At 35.4% G+C, this 19,375-nt stretch overlaps 1 protein-coding gene across 1 annotated transcript; it reads left to right on the top strand.

Annotated features, from left to right (window-relative positions):
- Window positions 1–481: 481 nt before the first annotated feature.
- On the top strand, window positions 482–1,843 carry LOC110443834 (dopamine receptor 4-like). The gene has a single exon (XM_021488257.1). The coding sequence runs from the start codon at window positions 482–484 to the stop codon at window positions 1,841–1,843; it is 1,362 nt and encodes a 453-aa protein (XP_021343932.1).
- Window positions 1,844–19,375: the final 17,532 nt, after the last annotated feature.

Raw genomic sequence — 19,375 nt, 5'->3', positions numbered from 1 at the left:
TGCTTAGTTCCTATGTCTATTTACCTATAGAGTGGTGGCTTACAAGTAAACTGTCGGCGATGAAGATTAAACAGCGAAGGAATGTGTAGATGAGGATAAATGTGATATCTTGATATTGTTGTTCGGGAATGAAGTCACTAGGACGAATGATGTTATATTCAATATACTTCAATTTACAATGTTCGTAGGGATTCTCTTCTAGAATTGGCGATAGACGACAATAAGCGTTGCGTGTCTGCAATCAAGTCATACTTATATTTATTTATATCCGAAAAATTTGAGATAGACCGACCTCCAGGAAACTTTTCAAATGATGATTCTACCCCTATGGAATATACAAGTTGAATACAGTAAACATTGTGATTGGAAAGTGCTTTTTGCTCAAAATGGTGAGTTTTATTATCGACGCCTTTTGACATGACTCTGATAATCAGAATGGTTCTTACCAACAACATATAGCAAATATATTTACATATCTGAAATGGTTACCAATGCAACCTATGCCGAAAATGTATTCCGATCCCGATTTGAGCATTATATACTGTCATCAAAAGGGACAATAGTATTTTGTGACGTCATCATGGCTCTAACTATCATTATTGGACTGGTTGGCAATATAAGTATTTGTTTATGTATATTTAAAAATCGACATCTGCGGACCTATATCAATATAAATCTGGTAAGCTCCTGCATTGTTAACATTATTAGCTGCACATGTCTACTTCCAATTCGGATAGAATTGTACACGGGATATACGATGTTTTCCTCTGTCAAGACAATCTGCGGAATCGGAACTTTCTTCAGAACATTCTGTGATACATTGCAATTTTTCATGCTAACAATGGCCAGTTTTGAACGTTATCAGGCAGTGGTATATCCGTTCAAGAAGGTTGGTCTTCAAAAAAGGTCGGTTTTGCTAGTAATAACATCATGGCTCTTAGCGTTGACTCTAGGGGTCATTTCGGCACTATTTTTCATCGATAGTTCTTTGTATGTCCCATGTTCTTTTTTAGACGGTGCTCCTAACTGGGCAGAATACGACCAGTATTTGATATTTCCTCTTGGAATGGCATTATTGTGCGTAATTATTGTGTTATACAGCCTGATATTGAGAACTCTCTTCAAGCATTCTGTGAAAATGGCTCGGCATAAACGAAAAAGAAAAATCGTGCCAGATACCGTGAAAGTAAATGATGCGGATGCCAGTGCGTCTTATACAGGACAGAATCCCGATAATAGGGGAAGCACAGGAAGTTCACAGATATTCGCTGTATCATTCCGAAGTGTGAAAGATGCTAAAGATTCACCAAAAATTAACAACACATCTGCATCAATAACATTAAATGTTCCTGTAACTATAAGTACGAGCACGAATAAAACTGTTCAAACGACTGTTCATGAGCAGACGACAACAGATAAAAATATAGCCACATCATCAATACACGACAACACGATAGAAATTGTGGGAATGGACGGATCAGTGCACATGACCAAAACCAATGACGACAATGTATCTGGTGCTGTGTGTCTAATGAGCAAAAAGAACAGAGAAAACGGTCGAAGACGGGTCGAGTTGAAAGCCTCCAGGAAAATCGCCATTTTAGTTGGGACGTTTACATGCTGTTGGATTCCGCTTCCCGTGTTTGTTATAAGTAACAGTATAAGTGGGTCAACAATGCTTTCATATTCCATGTTTTGTGTGCTGATTGTATTAGGTACACTAGGAAGTTCCGTTATTGCCATAAATCCTGTTTTATACGCTCTTCTTAATCGTCCACTCAACTCAGCGTTGAAAAATCTACTGAACCTCAACAGAAATCTGTGCGGATGGAAATCTTCTTAACATGAGCTGTAAGATATAAATTATATTAATTATAGTTGAATGGTTTATGTAGTTTGGTTGGTATGAACAAATCGGGCCAAATGGTATTTAATAATTTAGCAATTAATTGTATTATGTGCATAAAAAACAGATCGTCATTATTTGTACTGTGATAGCAATTGCTTCTTACTGTTTCTATCATTTACAAACAGATGGATATTTAATTTTCAAATGTTACATTGAATGTTGTCGTTGTGTTATTAATATTTGGAACATTGTATAATTAGATATTATAGGAAACCAAAAACTAGCCAACGTCGCAAAGTATTTAATGTCATATTATGGTTGCTTATGTAATCCTTTAAATATGTCCGAAATATTTTATTAAAAGTACAAGAGTGTATCATAAGGTATTGTCTATAGCATAAAGTTTTGTAAAGTATTACCAGTTTTGTTTGTACATAAATTGCTACTTACATACATACACGCGTACATTTTTGATGTTGATAAACGAGAATTTGTTTGGTCATCCCTAACCTGTCCTGATGGAAGTGGTGTTTTCGCTCACTAGATAAATAATCAAATGTGTGTTTGAGTTTCATTTTAAACCGTATAAGTACATGTATGCAAATGATAACAAAAATTGTAAAATATGTTTCATTACAATAAACAAATGATTTGATTACGAGTTTGCAATGAGCGATCTTGTTTTATGACCATGCTTAAATATGATAAAAAGATGAGAATACAGTTGAATCGGCTCGAAAGATCATCCCTACTAATCAATCGTTTGTCTAAAGAGTTATTATCTTATTATATCATAATAATCATAATCTTATTATATCGTTACATTCATATTATCTTATCCCACTGAGCTGTTTTCTATCTATATATCTGTATTGCTAGCTTAGTAAATTGATTTAGAAATATGAAAAAAACCTACACGTACGGAGTGCTAATTTGATATGATGACGCAACGACAGGAATGTAAACGGCAAGGGAATAACATTGAAGTAAACAGATATAATTGCAGTTTTTCTGGTTTCTTCGTTAAACAACCAGCATTTGTATATATATAGTTTAATATAGAACAAGTACTTTCAATTCAATCTAATTGTTCTAATAACTGATGATTGTACTCAAAACTTTGTTCAGAACAAAGCTCATTTAATAATATTGGTGATCATAAAAGATATCAAAACAACTTTACATGTAATACTTTAGTACATGAAGGATAATGTTCCATAAATGAAGCGACTAACTCGTTAGTATGGATTTATTTACGGATTTTATTAACAAAATAGATTTTTTTCTTTGTAATTGGTATGCTTAACATGATTAAATAATGGTTCAAAGTGCTTGTGTTATACAAGATAGACACATATGAAATATCGTCTTCTCTGTTTAGACCTAGGAGTAATGAATAACAAAAGGCCCAAAGGGCCTAAATCGCTCACCTGGTATTAATCCCACACTTGTAATCTTAAAAGTGGACTAAAATACAGCAACAGGCAGAATATCAGTGTTTGATCCAAAAAAACCTATTAAAAGATTTAAACATATGACGCCTGTGACCTTGAATGTCGAACAAGGACATTAGGTTGAACAGAGTTTAAAATCTTCCAACCCAGCATGCTTTTGGCAAAATATCATTACCCTGGACCTTTTGGTTATACGGAACGTCATTTAAAGATTTAAACATATATTGAGAGGAAGTTGTTTAAAGATTTGTTAAGACAATTGATCCCTGTGACATTGAAAATGGGCGAAGGTCATTTCATTTGAACAAACTTGGTAGCCCTTTATCACAGCATGCTACTGGCCAAATATCTTAACCCTAGGCCTTTTAGTTATTCAGAAGAAGTTGTTTAAAGGTTTTTAACATATTTGACCCCTGTGACCTTGAAAATAAGTCAAGGTCATTCATTTGAACAAACTAGGTAGCCCTTCATCTCAGCATGCTACTGGCCAAATACCTTAACCCTAGGCCTTTTAGTTATTCAGAAGAAGTTGTTTAAGGTTTTAAACATATTTGACCCCTGTGACCTTGAATATAAGTCATGGTCATTCATTTGAACAAACTTTGTAGCCCTTCATCCCAGCATGCTCCTGGCAAAATATCATCATCCTATGACTTGCGGTTATTCAGAAGAAGTTGTTTAAATGTTTTATACATATTTCACCATTGTGACCTTGGATATTTGTCAAGGTCATTCATTTTAACAAACTTGGTAGACCTTTATTACAGCATGCTACTGGCCAAATAGGTTCATCCTAGGCCTTTTGGTTATTGAGAAGAAGTTGTTTAAAGGTTTTTTTAACATATTTGACCCCTGTGTCCTTGAATATAAGTAAAGGTCATTCATTTGAACAAACTTGGTAGCCCCTGATCCTAGCATGTTACTGGCTAAATATCATTAGCCTAGGCCTCTTAGTTATCCAAAAGAAGTTGTATAAAGATTATTTAAGACAATTGATCCCTGTGACCTTGACAATGGACGAAGGTCATTCATTTGAACAAACTTGGTAGCCCTTTCATTCAAGCATGCTACTAGCCAAAAAATCATTACTCTGGGCATTTTGGTTATTCAGAAGAAGTTGTTTAAAGTTTTGAACATATTTGACCCCTGTGACTTTGAAAATAGGCGAAGGTCATTTATTTGAACAAACTTATTAGCCCTTCATCCAAGTTTGCTTCTGGCCAAACATCATCACCCTAGGCCCTTTGGTTATTAAGAAGAAGTTGTTTAAAGTAAAATATCGACGCCGGACGACGGACGACAGACGACGGACGGAAGGACGACGGACGCTGCACCATGGCACAAGCTTTCTTGGCCCTTCGGGCCAGGTGAGCTAATAAAAATGAGACTTATTCATTTAAACAGCACACTGCGAGTAAGAGAAAGAACGTCGATATTGGTACTGTCAGTATTGTCCAATTTTCTTCTATTTATCAATATTTCAGGATCTACTTATAAATTACTATAACAACTTGTTACACATTTTTGTTCTTTAAATTCGAATGATGAAAAAATTAAACAATAACTATAGGTCAATGGTTATGAAAAGTATCTGCAAGATCTTGTGATTACATATTCAGGTTGTGTCCTTGAAAAACAAGAATTATAGACCTTTCTGAATATTTTTATCACTCATAACGAATCACAGATTCCTCTTCCGTGAATTTCCTATTTTAATTCACTGTGTAACTGCAAACTCTTTCATGTTCTCGGTAGTTACATACATGTCTCGCTCTTTATGAGGTTTGTATACAAATATTTGATTTGAGCTACTCGAGAGTCTGTTCACGTGTCAGAACTTTTTAGATGGGTGCGTTCTTTTGAAAAATAAACCGGATAGTCAAGGTTGGTTTGGTTAAACTTATTGAAGGATTTCTTACAGTCAACACGAAGACCGGGCCCATATTCATGAAACCGTTCTCATGATCAAACTCAGAATCTGTGCTCAAGCTATAAATTTTGTGCTAGTAATAAATTAATGTTAAGGAAAATATAATGTTAATGTTATGTAAGAAATTTGGAAAGCGAATACTGTTTTCAATATTTACAATTGACTTTTCACCATGTTGCATGATTTAAGGGAGTTACATGTTAAAGACATTCTGCTTGAGATACTTCGTAATAAACACTTACATACTGAGTGTCATTTTGTATACTAATACAATGATATGATATGGAGGTTTGAAGCTAGTGTAGTATATGTATGTAGGTTTATATACAGGGTAAAAAGTCGACCATTTCGCCAAAGGTACCACAGTAATGATGTATGATGTATTTTTCATAATGACACTAATAAATTGATTCTCTTTAAGTCGAACTTTTTGTTTTATTTGAAAAATAGAAAAGAAAACGTTCCAATAATTAAGCATTTATCGATAAAAAAAAGGATCCGGTTGTGGGGTGTATTACAAAATTACAATGAAGAAGAAAGAAAGAAAATAGTATATCAAATATGATTTATGCAGACAATATTTCTACCAAAAATAATAATAAAGACATTAGTTAAGTGTCTCTCTGATCTATTACAAAAATGTTTAACATCATTGCCCAATATATATATATATACACACAGTGAAACTGTTGTTTCACTGTGTCTTGATAAAGGAGCGGATCGCTCCGAAAATTTGACAACCTAAACATGTCCACACTGTTGGAATTACTTCTTTGCCCCATATATATATACACATATATAGACTACAATCTTAAAACACAATATGGATATTTTTATCAAGAATCATATTTTATGAAGATCATAGCAGATGTTCTTGATCTATAAATGTTGTGTAGCATTAAATTTGATATAAATGGTCAGCGGAGGCTGACAAGGGTGCAGAATTGCTCTGCAAAAATAACAAAGTAACCAACAGTGGACGAGACGCTTGCAATGCATAAAATGAGTTGAACAATTTACGGAGGTAAAAGTTTCTCGGTACCTACAGAGCTGGGGGTACCACCACAACGAGGGCTGTGGACCTCTTTGAAATTATAGGATTTTAAATATCACAAACAATAATAGTTACGAATTTTGCAAATGAATTGATTGTTATCAGTACGATGGAGACTAATTTGCAAGCGTTCATGCTCCTCGATATATTTAAAATCCTTGTCTTTATCTAAAAGAGGGGTTGTAAAATCTACGAAACTCATTGACAATATTGCACAGGAATTTAGATGATTTAAATATATATACTATCGAACATATAGAAGCGTGTTTGATGAATTTGAAATGGTCTTAAAACAAAACATATATGTAAACTGAAACAATATATATATTGAATAAATATATCACGTTAGAACCCAGATAGTATATGGTATATGTCGTATAACACTTTTGTGTGTGTGTTAAAATAAATTACTTCCCTTTGTGTGAACAGTGTGTTATATTATCTAGTACAAGAAGGCCACTGAGAAATGGTTGTAAAAAAAAGGTGATTAAAGAAAACAAAATCTCTTTTGTTGTTCAGTATCTGATCAATATTCGAATAGAATATTGTAAATGTATGACTAATTAGAAATTTATCATCACATACCATCATCGATGTGTTAAAAACTTGAAACGGAACACGGCATGTCTGTCTTCGGGCGTGGGTTGTTGTGTGACACAACTGTGCCATAACAATTTTCATGAGAATGTTTTCATATAACAATGTGTTTAAAAGGCATTATTATTGATTAAAGTCACAAGCATTTCAAGCCCCAGTTAAACAAAATGAGTGTTTTTATTACGCGTTATAATTATAAGGGTTATACTGAGTACACTGTATGTCAATATTTGCAATGGTAACGTAATCATGACAAAAAATAATACATTAATAGGAGGCATACACTGCATGATACAACATCACGACCAGTGATTGTGTTTCTAAATACATTAATGGATTTCACTAATGGTTCATTTCCATATTTATCAGCTATGTAACATATGAATATTATCTCGTTCCTTCACACAAAACATCTATGCTAAAACTAAGTAAACAGACCACTTGTCGCTTCATGACAAATTGAAGTGCACAAACATGTAATCAGCCCACAATTACTTGGATCCCCGATAAAAAAGAACTCAATAACAAAATTAAAAATTATTAAATTCTAAATAGAAAAATTGTCCGGTGATTCTTTGACAATGTGTGACGCTTATCTTTTTTGTCGGGACAGACATACGAAAGCATTGTTCTTTATTTTCGGTATTAGTTTTTCCTTTTTTAATTTTCTTATCATAAGGAGCCCTTACACTAATTATCCGAAACAGTTGAAAGAATTTTAGAGTATGTTTTTATGGTATATATGAGTCCACATAAAAGCTTAATTAAAAAAATCAGTAAGATACTTTCAGCGTCCCGAATGATTTCTGAACCTTCCGTTCAGTGCGTGTCAAGATTGTTATCTAAATCCATAGTGATGACACAAGTGTGTTACAGCTAGTGTTTCATTGTACTAACAGTGCTGATAGGCAAGGCAAACAGCGGGCGTGACGTTACCGGGGACATTTACATCAACTACTGTGTAATACACGTGTATTCACGTTCCGTTACGTGCTTCACTGTCCAACCTGTTCTTTGGGGGGAACATCTTATACATTTATTGGCCGTGTAGGGAGGGAAAGGATGATTGTTCCCCGTGTGGTTTTATCATCATATATATAAAGAAAACAAAGAAATCAAATTACTACCACAAGGGTAATAAATATTTTATCAAACCTAAATAGACCAATATCAGAATCCCAAGATAAAAAAGACCAGGCTTACATTTGTATAGCCATAATCAGCAAGTTGGAACTCAAATATGCGTCTTGATATACTTTTTTCTGTAGGGGTCCCGAACAAGGGAATATGGCGGGGGGAAATGTGTATATACTAGTGTAGACGAACATTGTTGGCTACGGTGCCCGGATGGCAGGATGTGACTGGAGAGGAACCGGTGCGCATGCGCAAGTTTTTATTTATTTCCAGCTCCCTCTTACGAGGGAAGGTACGTAAACACTAGGCCATTTCGGTAGTAGTAAGATAATTAATTCATGTGGGTTTATAATTCAGTTTCAATTAATTGAATCCAAAATTAAGTATGATAGTTAATATAAAGTAAAGGATGGTTTCCCACTGATTACCATATATACTTCACAAGTATGGCAAAATGCATCGACATTTTTCATATTTGTGACAAACAAATGAACATATCAATATATTTTGCCATACGAGTGAAATATATAGAGTACTCAATGGGTAAACCATTTAAATTCCAGTTTGTTATATTAAAAGTATAAGACTAACTTACAACGTTATCCTCAAAGTTACAATGAAACAACAACCCAAACTACTGATAATAATGGGAAAAAACCCATTAACTTTCATATCAAACAAAGAATAAGCGGGGATGCTATTATCTAGAAAGAGAAAGTTAACGATAGGGAAATCAAAATCGTGATGCTTATCGTACAACTTAGGTCCTTATTGGTCATATTGTAGGTAAAGACCAGGGAAAACGGCTGCCGTAGAACAGCCTGTAGTGTCCTTGATTTCTAGTTCTAAAGGATATATATATATATATATATATATATATATATATAGGATCGAGAAAGTCAATAAATGTCGGCGTTTGAAGAGTTTTCGTTAAAACATATGGGATATTGAAATGATAATATCCATCATGGATCTGTTGTATGGTATGTTTGGTAACAAAATGCATTCCATCCTTTACAACCCTCATGCTCCCCGTTAAACCGATACTGCTGGTGGAGTAGGGACAATAACAAATAAACCAATATATACAAGACATTCCATAAAAGACAAGTCAAACGCCTGTCAAAGTAGTATTTAATGAGAAATGGCAATCTATTGTGGTAATCTCAGGAGTATTCATAGCTTATTTACTAAGTGCCTATTACTTCATTCCGCGATCTAGATTTAAGTTATAATCCCTTAATGGGTTCTCGTACTAATCACAATTTTGATTATGTCATTCAATTTTAACCGGAAGTAATGTTAGCCAGCACAAAAAGCAGAAATTCGATCGCATAATCGCCAAGCCGTTCATATACAATTATCATGGGGGCTATTGAAATGTTAACCAGTATTAAGTATAATTTAGTGTATAGTTATCATTATCAATAACCACGTACGGATATTGTTTCATAAAACATCATTTCAATTATTTACAATTCAAAGAACAAATTGTGAAGTCTCAATTTCCAAGTTTAAAAAGAATGATAATAAAATAGAGTTTTACTCTTTTCTTGCTTAACGACTCCTTAGAAATAGAAACAGGGTTGGTTACATAATATATCATTCAATTAATATCGGTATGTGTTTGAAAAGATATTCTGATAATCACGGAACTTTTTTTATATATGTTTGTCTGTTACTCGACTCATATGACTTCAACGTCGTGAATAAATATTCTTTGCTGAAATTAAATAAAGGTCAAAAATCTTGAAGAAATATACAACTTCAATTACTGTACGCCGGGAAATCTTTGTGCAGTGCGTCTTACGCTGTTCTCGCCATAAATAATTTGGGCAAATATTTAACACGACAGAAAATATTATAAGACTCTTTAATGCCATGTGGTGCAGGATAGGGAAATTACCCGCGAAGGAGGTTTTCAAATTTGATAAAATCCGAGGCTTTGCATTAAAGAGTATTTTTCTCTCATTTAACCACCAGAACAAGCTAAGAAACCTTTTATTGCATTTGGATTGGCTACCATTTTGAAAATATCAACTTTTCCCCTGAGCGTTTTTGACGAAAACGAATCCGTCAGCGAGATTAAGCATACCCCATAAGTTTACACAGAAAATAATCTCATCTTTCTAACTTGTACGGTCAATATATCGTAAAAAGGTTTTATTTTATCGGGACACCTTTTCCGCTCTGCAGCATCAGACTTTTCCGAATTCATGACGTCACGTCATTGTTGAGCAATTGTGACCTTACTTCACATGAAACGGGGTGTAAGATTATAATACTCTTTCATGTCCAGGGGTGAACCGTCACAGTACCCAAATCGGGACAGTACCCAAATCGGGACACTTGAAGGAAAAAGTCACAAGAAATGTGCATGCTGTGCAAAGAAGTATTTTCAAATCGTAAATATTGATTTAAAGATGTTAATATACCAATAAAACATTATATGAACAATATTTACTGCCACTTATGGTTACAATCACAGTTATAGTTTGCAAATAATGACGAAAATGTAACGTTCTAGATTTTCAATTTTTGTATGTGATTTTTCACTTTCCTACTATTTCACAACTAATGGTAGTTTGGAAAAGAAATTCATTCAGAACGACCATTGACTCTTAAATATTCCAAAGACATGCCATGTTCTGCTAAATACTTTTTTCATCTCCAAATATAAACCAAAACTGGTAGGGGTGTCCCGATTCGGGTACAGCTATACATGTTTTGAGAGTACGTTACCATGACTATATTTCCGGGTTTATTTATAGAACCATGTGCCGGAAATATTAACTTGTTATCAAAATGAAAAAATTAAGGAAAAGTGAACAAAAATTACTGGGAACGGTAATATGGTATGAAATACATCAATATTTCACTAAAAAGGGTCCCGATTTGGGTACTGTAACGTTAGGATAGGGAAAAAGATGTAAATCGAGAAATTAGTACCGATCAAATATCGAAGTTGCAGGTAAAGGGCAAAAATTAACAGGGCGAAAACTTCCCGATACACCGTATCTTCTAAAGAAAAGATTGAAGAAATGCATCAATGCATTAACTTACCAGCAAATAACAATGTAATCAAACAGAATAAGATGAAACATGTCACGGTAAACCAAGTGCGTTTAAATCAATAATGAGGTTGAATCAGTAAATTTTACACATAGTGTACATACAGAAATTTAATTCCGGATATCGAATTCATCAAAGCTTTTTGATCGACTGAGATGATAATAAGAGATCACACTTTAAAAAAAAAAAAAAAAAAAAAAATCCATTAAGATAACAATAAATCTTATTTATATCTATGGTAATCATGTTCTTTGATGCAGTTTCAAACAGGATTGAAGAGTAAACGAGTTTATACTGTTTGCGTTGGATGTTTATAAATCTTCTGCAGTGGTATGCATCTTCTTGTCGACATTTTTAATGCTATTGATCATAAGCAGTTTATGCAGACATGCCCATACCTATTAGAACAATTTAGAGTTGTATCAGTCTATACACATGGCAATATCATTCCAGGTCGCCCCTCTATCTCGATCTGCTTGCTGTTTCTAGCAATATGGTATTGATGAAATTTGAGGTATTGTATATGCATACTAAAGTTATGGTAATTATTACTGAAATGAAAATCATATTATCGCTTAAGATGCATTGATTAAGCTAGTTACTGGTATTATTCCATGTTATACAAAGCAACATCAAGGGATTACGTCAGACATCAAATATCTATTCATGAAATTTGTTTGATTCACATAGATATTTTTTAAATTATCATATTAACGTTGCATGTCTTGTCTATGAAGTCTTTGAAAATGACGTTCATAGGATTATGAATACAGAAGATTAACACATGGTTCGGTAATGACGTTATTGTTATCTTTGTCAATGCGAGGTTTCAAAGTTCGCGTGAAATAACACAATGAAAAAAGCTTTAATTCAACCACTGAAGTGACTAAGATTGTCACAAAACCTCACACTTATCGGCCGTAAGGTCTATAGCATGTGGCCGCTTTTGAACTGTTGTATGCTGGTGGAATTAGACAGCATTGTATGGATTGTTGGGGTGCTGTGACATAAAATATCGTCTCAATGACAATATACACGCAAGATATAGGTATTATCAGAACGTGTTCGATTCGCTAAGACACTACATTGGACAATACACTTTTCGATTCAAAAGGTATAAGACGCAATCTTGATACCAGTTATGCTGATCAAAAAATATGTTTTCGGGGAAGAATTTGTCGCGACAAGGGTTGTAGTACATAAATTCCTTCTTTGGCAATTAATGCATCAGCTATAATGTCTGATCAGTGGAGATTGATTGTAAAATACTCCGGCCGCATAACCTTGCGATAAACACATATTAAGTGTGTGTCTTAACGCGGAAAATATTACCAAAGCATTAAAGATATTATTTGCCTATTCAGAAAATGATTTTTCAATGGTTTCAGTATGTAATTGTAGCAAAAGCATTAAAAGCAAACCATTCGGATTGATATATCTTTCCTGTGCCCCGCTTTGACCATCAAAGCACATGCCAAGTTCGGTTGGTCAAGCACTTATAGAGAAACTATATATGTAACATTAAAGCAAACACTCAATGTTGATGGAGATGCTGACAAGGTCAATGGACCATGACAGGTAGGCCGCATCCAGAATTTCATGCATGGGTTGAGATGTACTACCTTAGATGCATCTATGGTTCAAGTTTGGTTGGTCTAGCACTTATACATGTACTTTCAGTGAAACTAACTTAAACGCAAACAAATGATGTTGACGTCGCCGCCCTCGCCGGAAAAGCCATACCTTAGTCTTGCTTCCGCTACTTCGTGGCGGCAGGACAAAATGAGCAGAAACTTGTACAGAAAAAGTCAGGTGCAAAACCCAGTATGACGACAAGCCACGCCTATTAGTATGAAGCTATTGGAGCACAGCACCTAACAATCATACACAGGAGAATATTGTTACATTTCAATCAGGCTTTACTAGAAGATCGTGGTCAGATTGCCTATCTCACGTCAGCAGTAATAAAGGGACAGCGCTATCGTTAGATTGAGAAATGCTAAGCCGGGGACGATGCAGTGCGTTTCTAGGTAGGGGGTCGAGCCGATAAAGAATTCTAATTTTCTACTTACAAGATTGTAGGCTATTTAATGTGTGAAATCAATCATGTACAAGTCAAAATATTCTATTGAAACCTTTGTAGAATTAGCAAGTTATGTATTAGTCATAAAACCAATTACATCGAGTAAGTGTTTGCGTGATCTTGAAGACATGGGTAAATTGAAAACAAATCAGAAATATTTCCATTTATATACCACATCGTTAACTGATCAGGTCATCACCGGGATTCACAGTTGATTATTAAGTATTCTTTTACATTCAAACACATTTTATTGACACTGAATAGTCAAAGGGATATGGTTCAAAGTTCTTACATCTTACTAGGCCCCCTCCCGACAATATGATATACAACTAGTACAAATATAACGTGATATCAAAAGGATTGATAAATTCGAATTTTGAATAATGAAAGGAACAGTGTATGCACATCATGGTGTATATACTTATGTAAGCAACTGTATGAGTTTCATAAAAGTTCAGAATATACATTTCAATCTTCATGTCCATCATGCAACAAAACGGCCATCGCAAAAACGTCAATATTTTAATTTGACGTCATGGCGCAATTACCTCGATTCCTCTTAGCACCATTGATGGACAGAACATAATATAACATGTGCTTGTAGTTGTTATTTCTGTGATTTGAAATAATTTTGAATTAATTTGTAGGAACAGTTTTGAAAAACCTGCCGACATGCAGTGCCGTAAAATATATTTATTTCTGTGACGTTGAACTAATAAGGTTTATCAATTGTATGATAACACCAGTTTAGTTAAAGTGAAAATATTTAATGAGTTGAGGTAATTTGCCATTTTGGTCTTGTGCAAGTCTTTCCTCTTCGGTCAACATCAGCTAGACGCTTTATTTGCTAATTTTGAGCTTACATGAATTTTAAGCGTATCCATGTCCCTGAATATCTCTGACCCGGATGTGGCTGTTCGAAGGCTGTTGAACAATTTACCCACCCACCGCCCCAACTACACCATTTAAATAATTACTGGACAGGACTCTGCTGTTGTGTTTGTTGTCCACAGGATATTTCTGGATCTATGCTGTTTCCAAGGAAATGATTCAGGGGGACTGGTTCATCACAACAACGCTGAAGGTGATGTGGACTTTCGCAAGGTGATATAGGCCTATGTTCATGCCAGTGTGGGCCAGGTCTTCAGCAATTTTTAAAATGTTACATGAACTTGTCAATCAGTGTGATAGGTATTAATAATATACCATTGGACTGGGTAAGTGGTATATATATCTTGAACAATGATGTATCCAGTAATATGTTGCCAGATGATAAACTGGCACAGACCTAGAAGATAGCTAACCTTGCTATATATGGTATCATTAATTTGATATGTGTGCTCCTTAGGAGCAGATAATTAAGTGGACTACATATTATGGACTTTAATTATGATTTAATCATGACCACTTAGGTAGAATGACCTTTGATACTTGTCTATTCATTTCTAATCAAATAATATTCTAGTCAAAGGGAGATAACCCTAGATTGTAAAGTTTGTTTCAATACAGTTTTGCTGTATATCTGAAATTCCACAGTATCAATAAAGAGTGTCTATTTTTTCGTCACAGTTACGTTGCACACTCTTGATGTTTGGCTGACAGGCTAATTCCAAAGGTTGAGATTTCTTCATCATATATCAGCTCATATATGGGAAATACACCTACACTGTGGTACCACAGGGTAGGCAATGGTAGACCATCTCATGTAAACCGGAATGGCCAGTTCTTTACTGTATACCAGTTCGAGCTATTTTGTACCCAGAATAAACCGGGGACAGGTGTTTTAAATATGGTTTATAATACCATTTAAAATATATGGCCTCATGTATTGTAGAAATAACACCTAGTTTACTCTATTGGTGGGTATACATAGAGATACTGAGACTGGCAGTGTTACCACTGGGTCACTAACATGCCAGGTTAAACTTAGGCGGTTAGTTTTAGTCTGTCAGTCACCGAAAAAATGGGGGTCCTTTCTATAATCTGTGAATTTGTAGTATTTCGTGAATCGTAATTGCGGCCAGAAATTCTCCAAGTCTACAGTGTAATTTGCTGTTTGTGTTATTTTATTATGAATCTTTAACTAATAGCTTTTATGTATTCGTGACTTTTTTGTTTTGTACAAAATATTTTTTCTGCTGACTCATTCATTTAGATTTGTGTTGTAAAAAAATCCTAAAAAATCCTATATTTCTTTTATTCGGATTTTGATTTTATAATAACATTGTAGTAACATTGTTCAAAAGATGGCAGGTCATGCACAAATTGACAAAAATATATCAATAAGCATAATCCTACGTTTAATAATGGAATATTATTCTGTATTGATAAAAACATTTCAGATTATGCAATTCAACAATATATATTTAACCCACCATAGTGTATTAGAACCAGACTGGATCGGTTGCCGGTGACCAGGTATGTAGCTCACTTGTTCAGAGCGTCCGTCTTGAGTTCGTATGGTCCCTGGTTTGAATCTCGGTGATTTAAGTAAAGTTCGTGGTAAGCTGCTGACGTAGAAAAGTCTTCAGGGTTCTTGATTTCAAGTTCAAGTCCCTAATACATTGACGTGTTCAATAAATGTCCTGTTACTTAATGACAGCAGATTGTCGATACCAGAAGGAAGCCTTTGGTAAGGAAAATATACATCTGGAATCGAGCTGATATTGACAGTACGAAAAACAGCTGTATGGACTTTCAACACTTGTTCCTGCAGAAGTTGTATTGAAAATAGTAATGTGGAAGAAATGTGGACTGATATCTGCAACATTCTAACATCTATACTTGACACATCAGTGCCATCTAAGATGACAAGGAAAAGATTCAGTCAACCGTGGGATACAACTGAGATTTAGAGGCTATCTAGAAGGAAGTAGAGAGCATACAACATAGCTAAATAAACCAACAGAAAAAGAGATCTGATAAGATACCAGAAACTGGAGAGTAAGACACGAGCAGCATGTAGGAATGTCTACAACAGCTACCTGAACAAAATTGTCGCACCTGATGCCAGATCAAATCCTAAACGCTTTTGGAGTTTTAGAAACAGCAAAAAGAAGGACAACTCTGGATTGGCCCCACTGACAGGATCATATGTTGTCACATACTCTGATACAACCAAGAAGGCAAACATTTTAACAACCAGTTTTGCTCAGTATTCAACACCAACGAGCCAGATGACAACATCAATGACTTGGGAAATAGCATCATCCCAGATATAGGTCACATCAACATCACACAGTAAGGAGTGTACAGGCTGCTCAGGAATCTAAAAAAGTATAACGCCACAGGTCCAGACGGTATACCATCAAGGCTACTAAAGGAACTGGCCAAAGAAATAGCACCTGTCATCACTACGCTTTTCCAAGCATCACTGGGACAAGGCAAAATTCCGACAAGTTAGAAAAAAGCAGATGTGGTTCCAATCTTCAAGAAAGGAGCGAAGAACCACCCTGGGAACTACAGACCAGTGTCACTTACATCAATAATGTGTAAATTGCTTGAACACATCATAACCAGCAACATCATGCAGCACATTGAGAACTACAACATCCTTACCGATGCTCAACATGGATTCCGGACACATCGATTATCTGGTTTCTATGATACATGACCTTGCCAAATCAGTAGATGAAAGAGGGCAAACAGATGTCATCTTGCTCGACTTTTCAAGAGCCTTTGATAAAGTGGCATACAAGAGGCTATTACACAAGATACATCATTACGGCATACGAGGCAATTTACACAGCTGGATCAGTGATTTCCTACATGCCCGAGAACAGCAAGTGGTGCTAGAGTGAGGAAAATCTAGCATCGCCCCCGTAGAATCCGTGGTCCCCCAGGGCAGTGTGCTCGGGCCGACACTATTCCTGTTATAAATCAACGACCTGCCTAGCTATGTTAACAACAACTCCACCATTCGATTGTGTGCTGTATAGGAAGATCCGAAACCAGCATGACACCAAATTACTACAGGATGACCTAGATATCCTCCAGGCATGGGAGAAGGACTGGCTTATGGAGTTCCAACCTCATAAATGTCAGGTCCTACACATCACCACCAAGGGGTCACCTACAAGTTAATCCAATAACAGCCATGGGCATGTACTGGAGGAGGTAGAGAGCACCAAGTACCTGGGAGTCACAATACATCAAAAACTCAGCTGGAATACTCACATCAATAACGCAGTGAAGAAAGCCAACAACACCAGAGCTTTTCTTCAAAGAAATATAGCCAATTGCCCATTGAGAACCAAAGACCTATGCTACAAGGCATTAGTTAGACCACAGATGGAATACGCCAGCACCATTTGGGATCCACATATTACCAACAATATACACAACATGGAGATGGTGCAGAGGAGAGCGGCCCGATTCGTCACTGGAAATTACCAACAGACCAGCAGCGTGAGCAGCATGTAACAACAGCTACAGTGGCCCAGCCTCCAAGAGAGAAGATCAGTCAGCAAGGTCACCATGATGTATCGCATTGTGAATGGATTAGTGGCAATACCATCAGCCCAACTCATACCAGCAGGTACCAACACCAGAGGACACAACCATCGATTCCTCATTCCATTCAATAGGACACTTATTTACCAACATTCATTTTTTCCAGTCACCATCAGGCTGTGGAACACATTACCATCAACAGTCGTAGACAGACCCTAACTTGATACCTTTACGAGGAGGCTGACAACCACCCACCTACGATAATGCACCATAGTGCTTTTAGTTTTTAACTGTATATAATCGATTTTAAATGCACCTGTGAATAGTTGAATTGCTCACATCACGCAAAGTCCGAGAATACACTTAAGTGGTATGGACTGTACCTTGAGGAAGAAGAAGAAGAAGAAGAAGAAGAAGAAGTAGAACAAATCAACAATAGAGATAGCTATACATGTGTACATAAGATATTGTTTCATAGAGTTTGCTTCCCGTCTATTTACAATGCTTTCAAGAAATCACACGTTTTGAGCTACGCAAGTTTCGTAATATGATGTTTGGGTAGTAATTCTTTGTAAAAGACATTTAAATGATTAAACTTTGCACTATTTTTTAATCTAATTGTTTGCATTTGAGCACCTCGAAAGTTCATATATGATTTAGACCTGTTTGATACTGAATAATACGAGAAGCAATCATTGGAATGTTTATTTCAAACTAAAGAAGTGTCCTTGACGATAATTTAAACAAAGGATATCGAATTTACAGCTTTGAAAGAATTCGACAAACAAAAGCTTAGAGTTTAACACATGGTCTCCATAAGGACGGGAACATATCGATAAAGACTCAGATGGACACTTAAGCGCAGAGTTAACCCTGATTGTGTATCTAGGGTATTTACATAACATTGCCCTATTTCATTATTGATTTAAATAAAAGTAGTCCTCGTAATTAACGCGTCCACATAGAACGTGTATATTGATAAAGCGATAGCTGCTGTTTATCACTGCATGTCTTATTTATATATTCGACAGATTTAAACAGTTTTTCCCATTTAACCTAAGTCACTGATTTACCTGGTAAACATCAAGTAATTGGCTAAAAGATAATGTCGATCAAAGACAATTTTGCATGTAATACTGTTATATTTGAAGGAAACGTGACATTTTTCAATATTCGACAATATCATTTCAATATATATACATATCAATATTTTTTTTAACTAAATAAATCATAACTATTCCATCGAAATATTAATAAAAATAATAAATATTTTCGCAAACATTGTTGTGGATTCTATAACACACATTTCTATTGCTGACAAACTTACATAAAGCTCTGCCGGGCTTTATTAAGTTTGTCATCAAAAGCAATGTGTGTAATAGGACCACAACAACATTTGCTAACACATTTATTGCTTAGATAGATTATCGGAAGTAACAACAGCGATTCCTTTTTCCGGCTTAGAGTAACTCCCCTTGACAAGGTTATTATCTTTCATCCTGACGTTGTTCATTTCAAATCCTGGAGACAGAGGCAATACTTTATTTAACTCGATTATTCTATTTACTAGATATGTATATATATACAGAATCGTGTACTGTACATTCATTTAAACGTATACAATTTAACATCTGCATTTCCGTGAAGCCCCCGGGGCTTCCTTCCCGTGTATTGGTCTATATGGTCAGTTGGGCTACTTATTGACATTAAATACACACACGTAATGTAGTGGAGAAATTGGCTTTCGAAG

The sequence above is a fragment of the Mizuhopecten yessoensis genome, unplaced genomic scaffold (assembly GCF_002113885.1).
Source record: "Mizuhopecten yessoensis strain PY_sf001 unplaced genomic scaffold, ASM211388v2 scaffold716361, whole genome shotgun sequence".
NCBI classification, from domain to species: Eukaryota; Metazoa; Mollusca; class Bivalvia; order Pectinida; family Pectinidae; genus Mizuhopecten; species Mizuhopecten yessoensis.
This window is presented reverse-complemented; position numbering and strand designations above follow the sequence as displayed.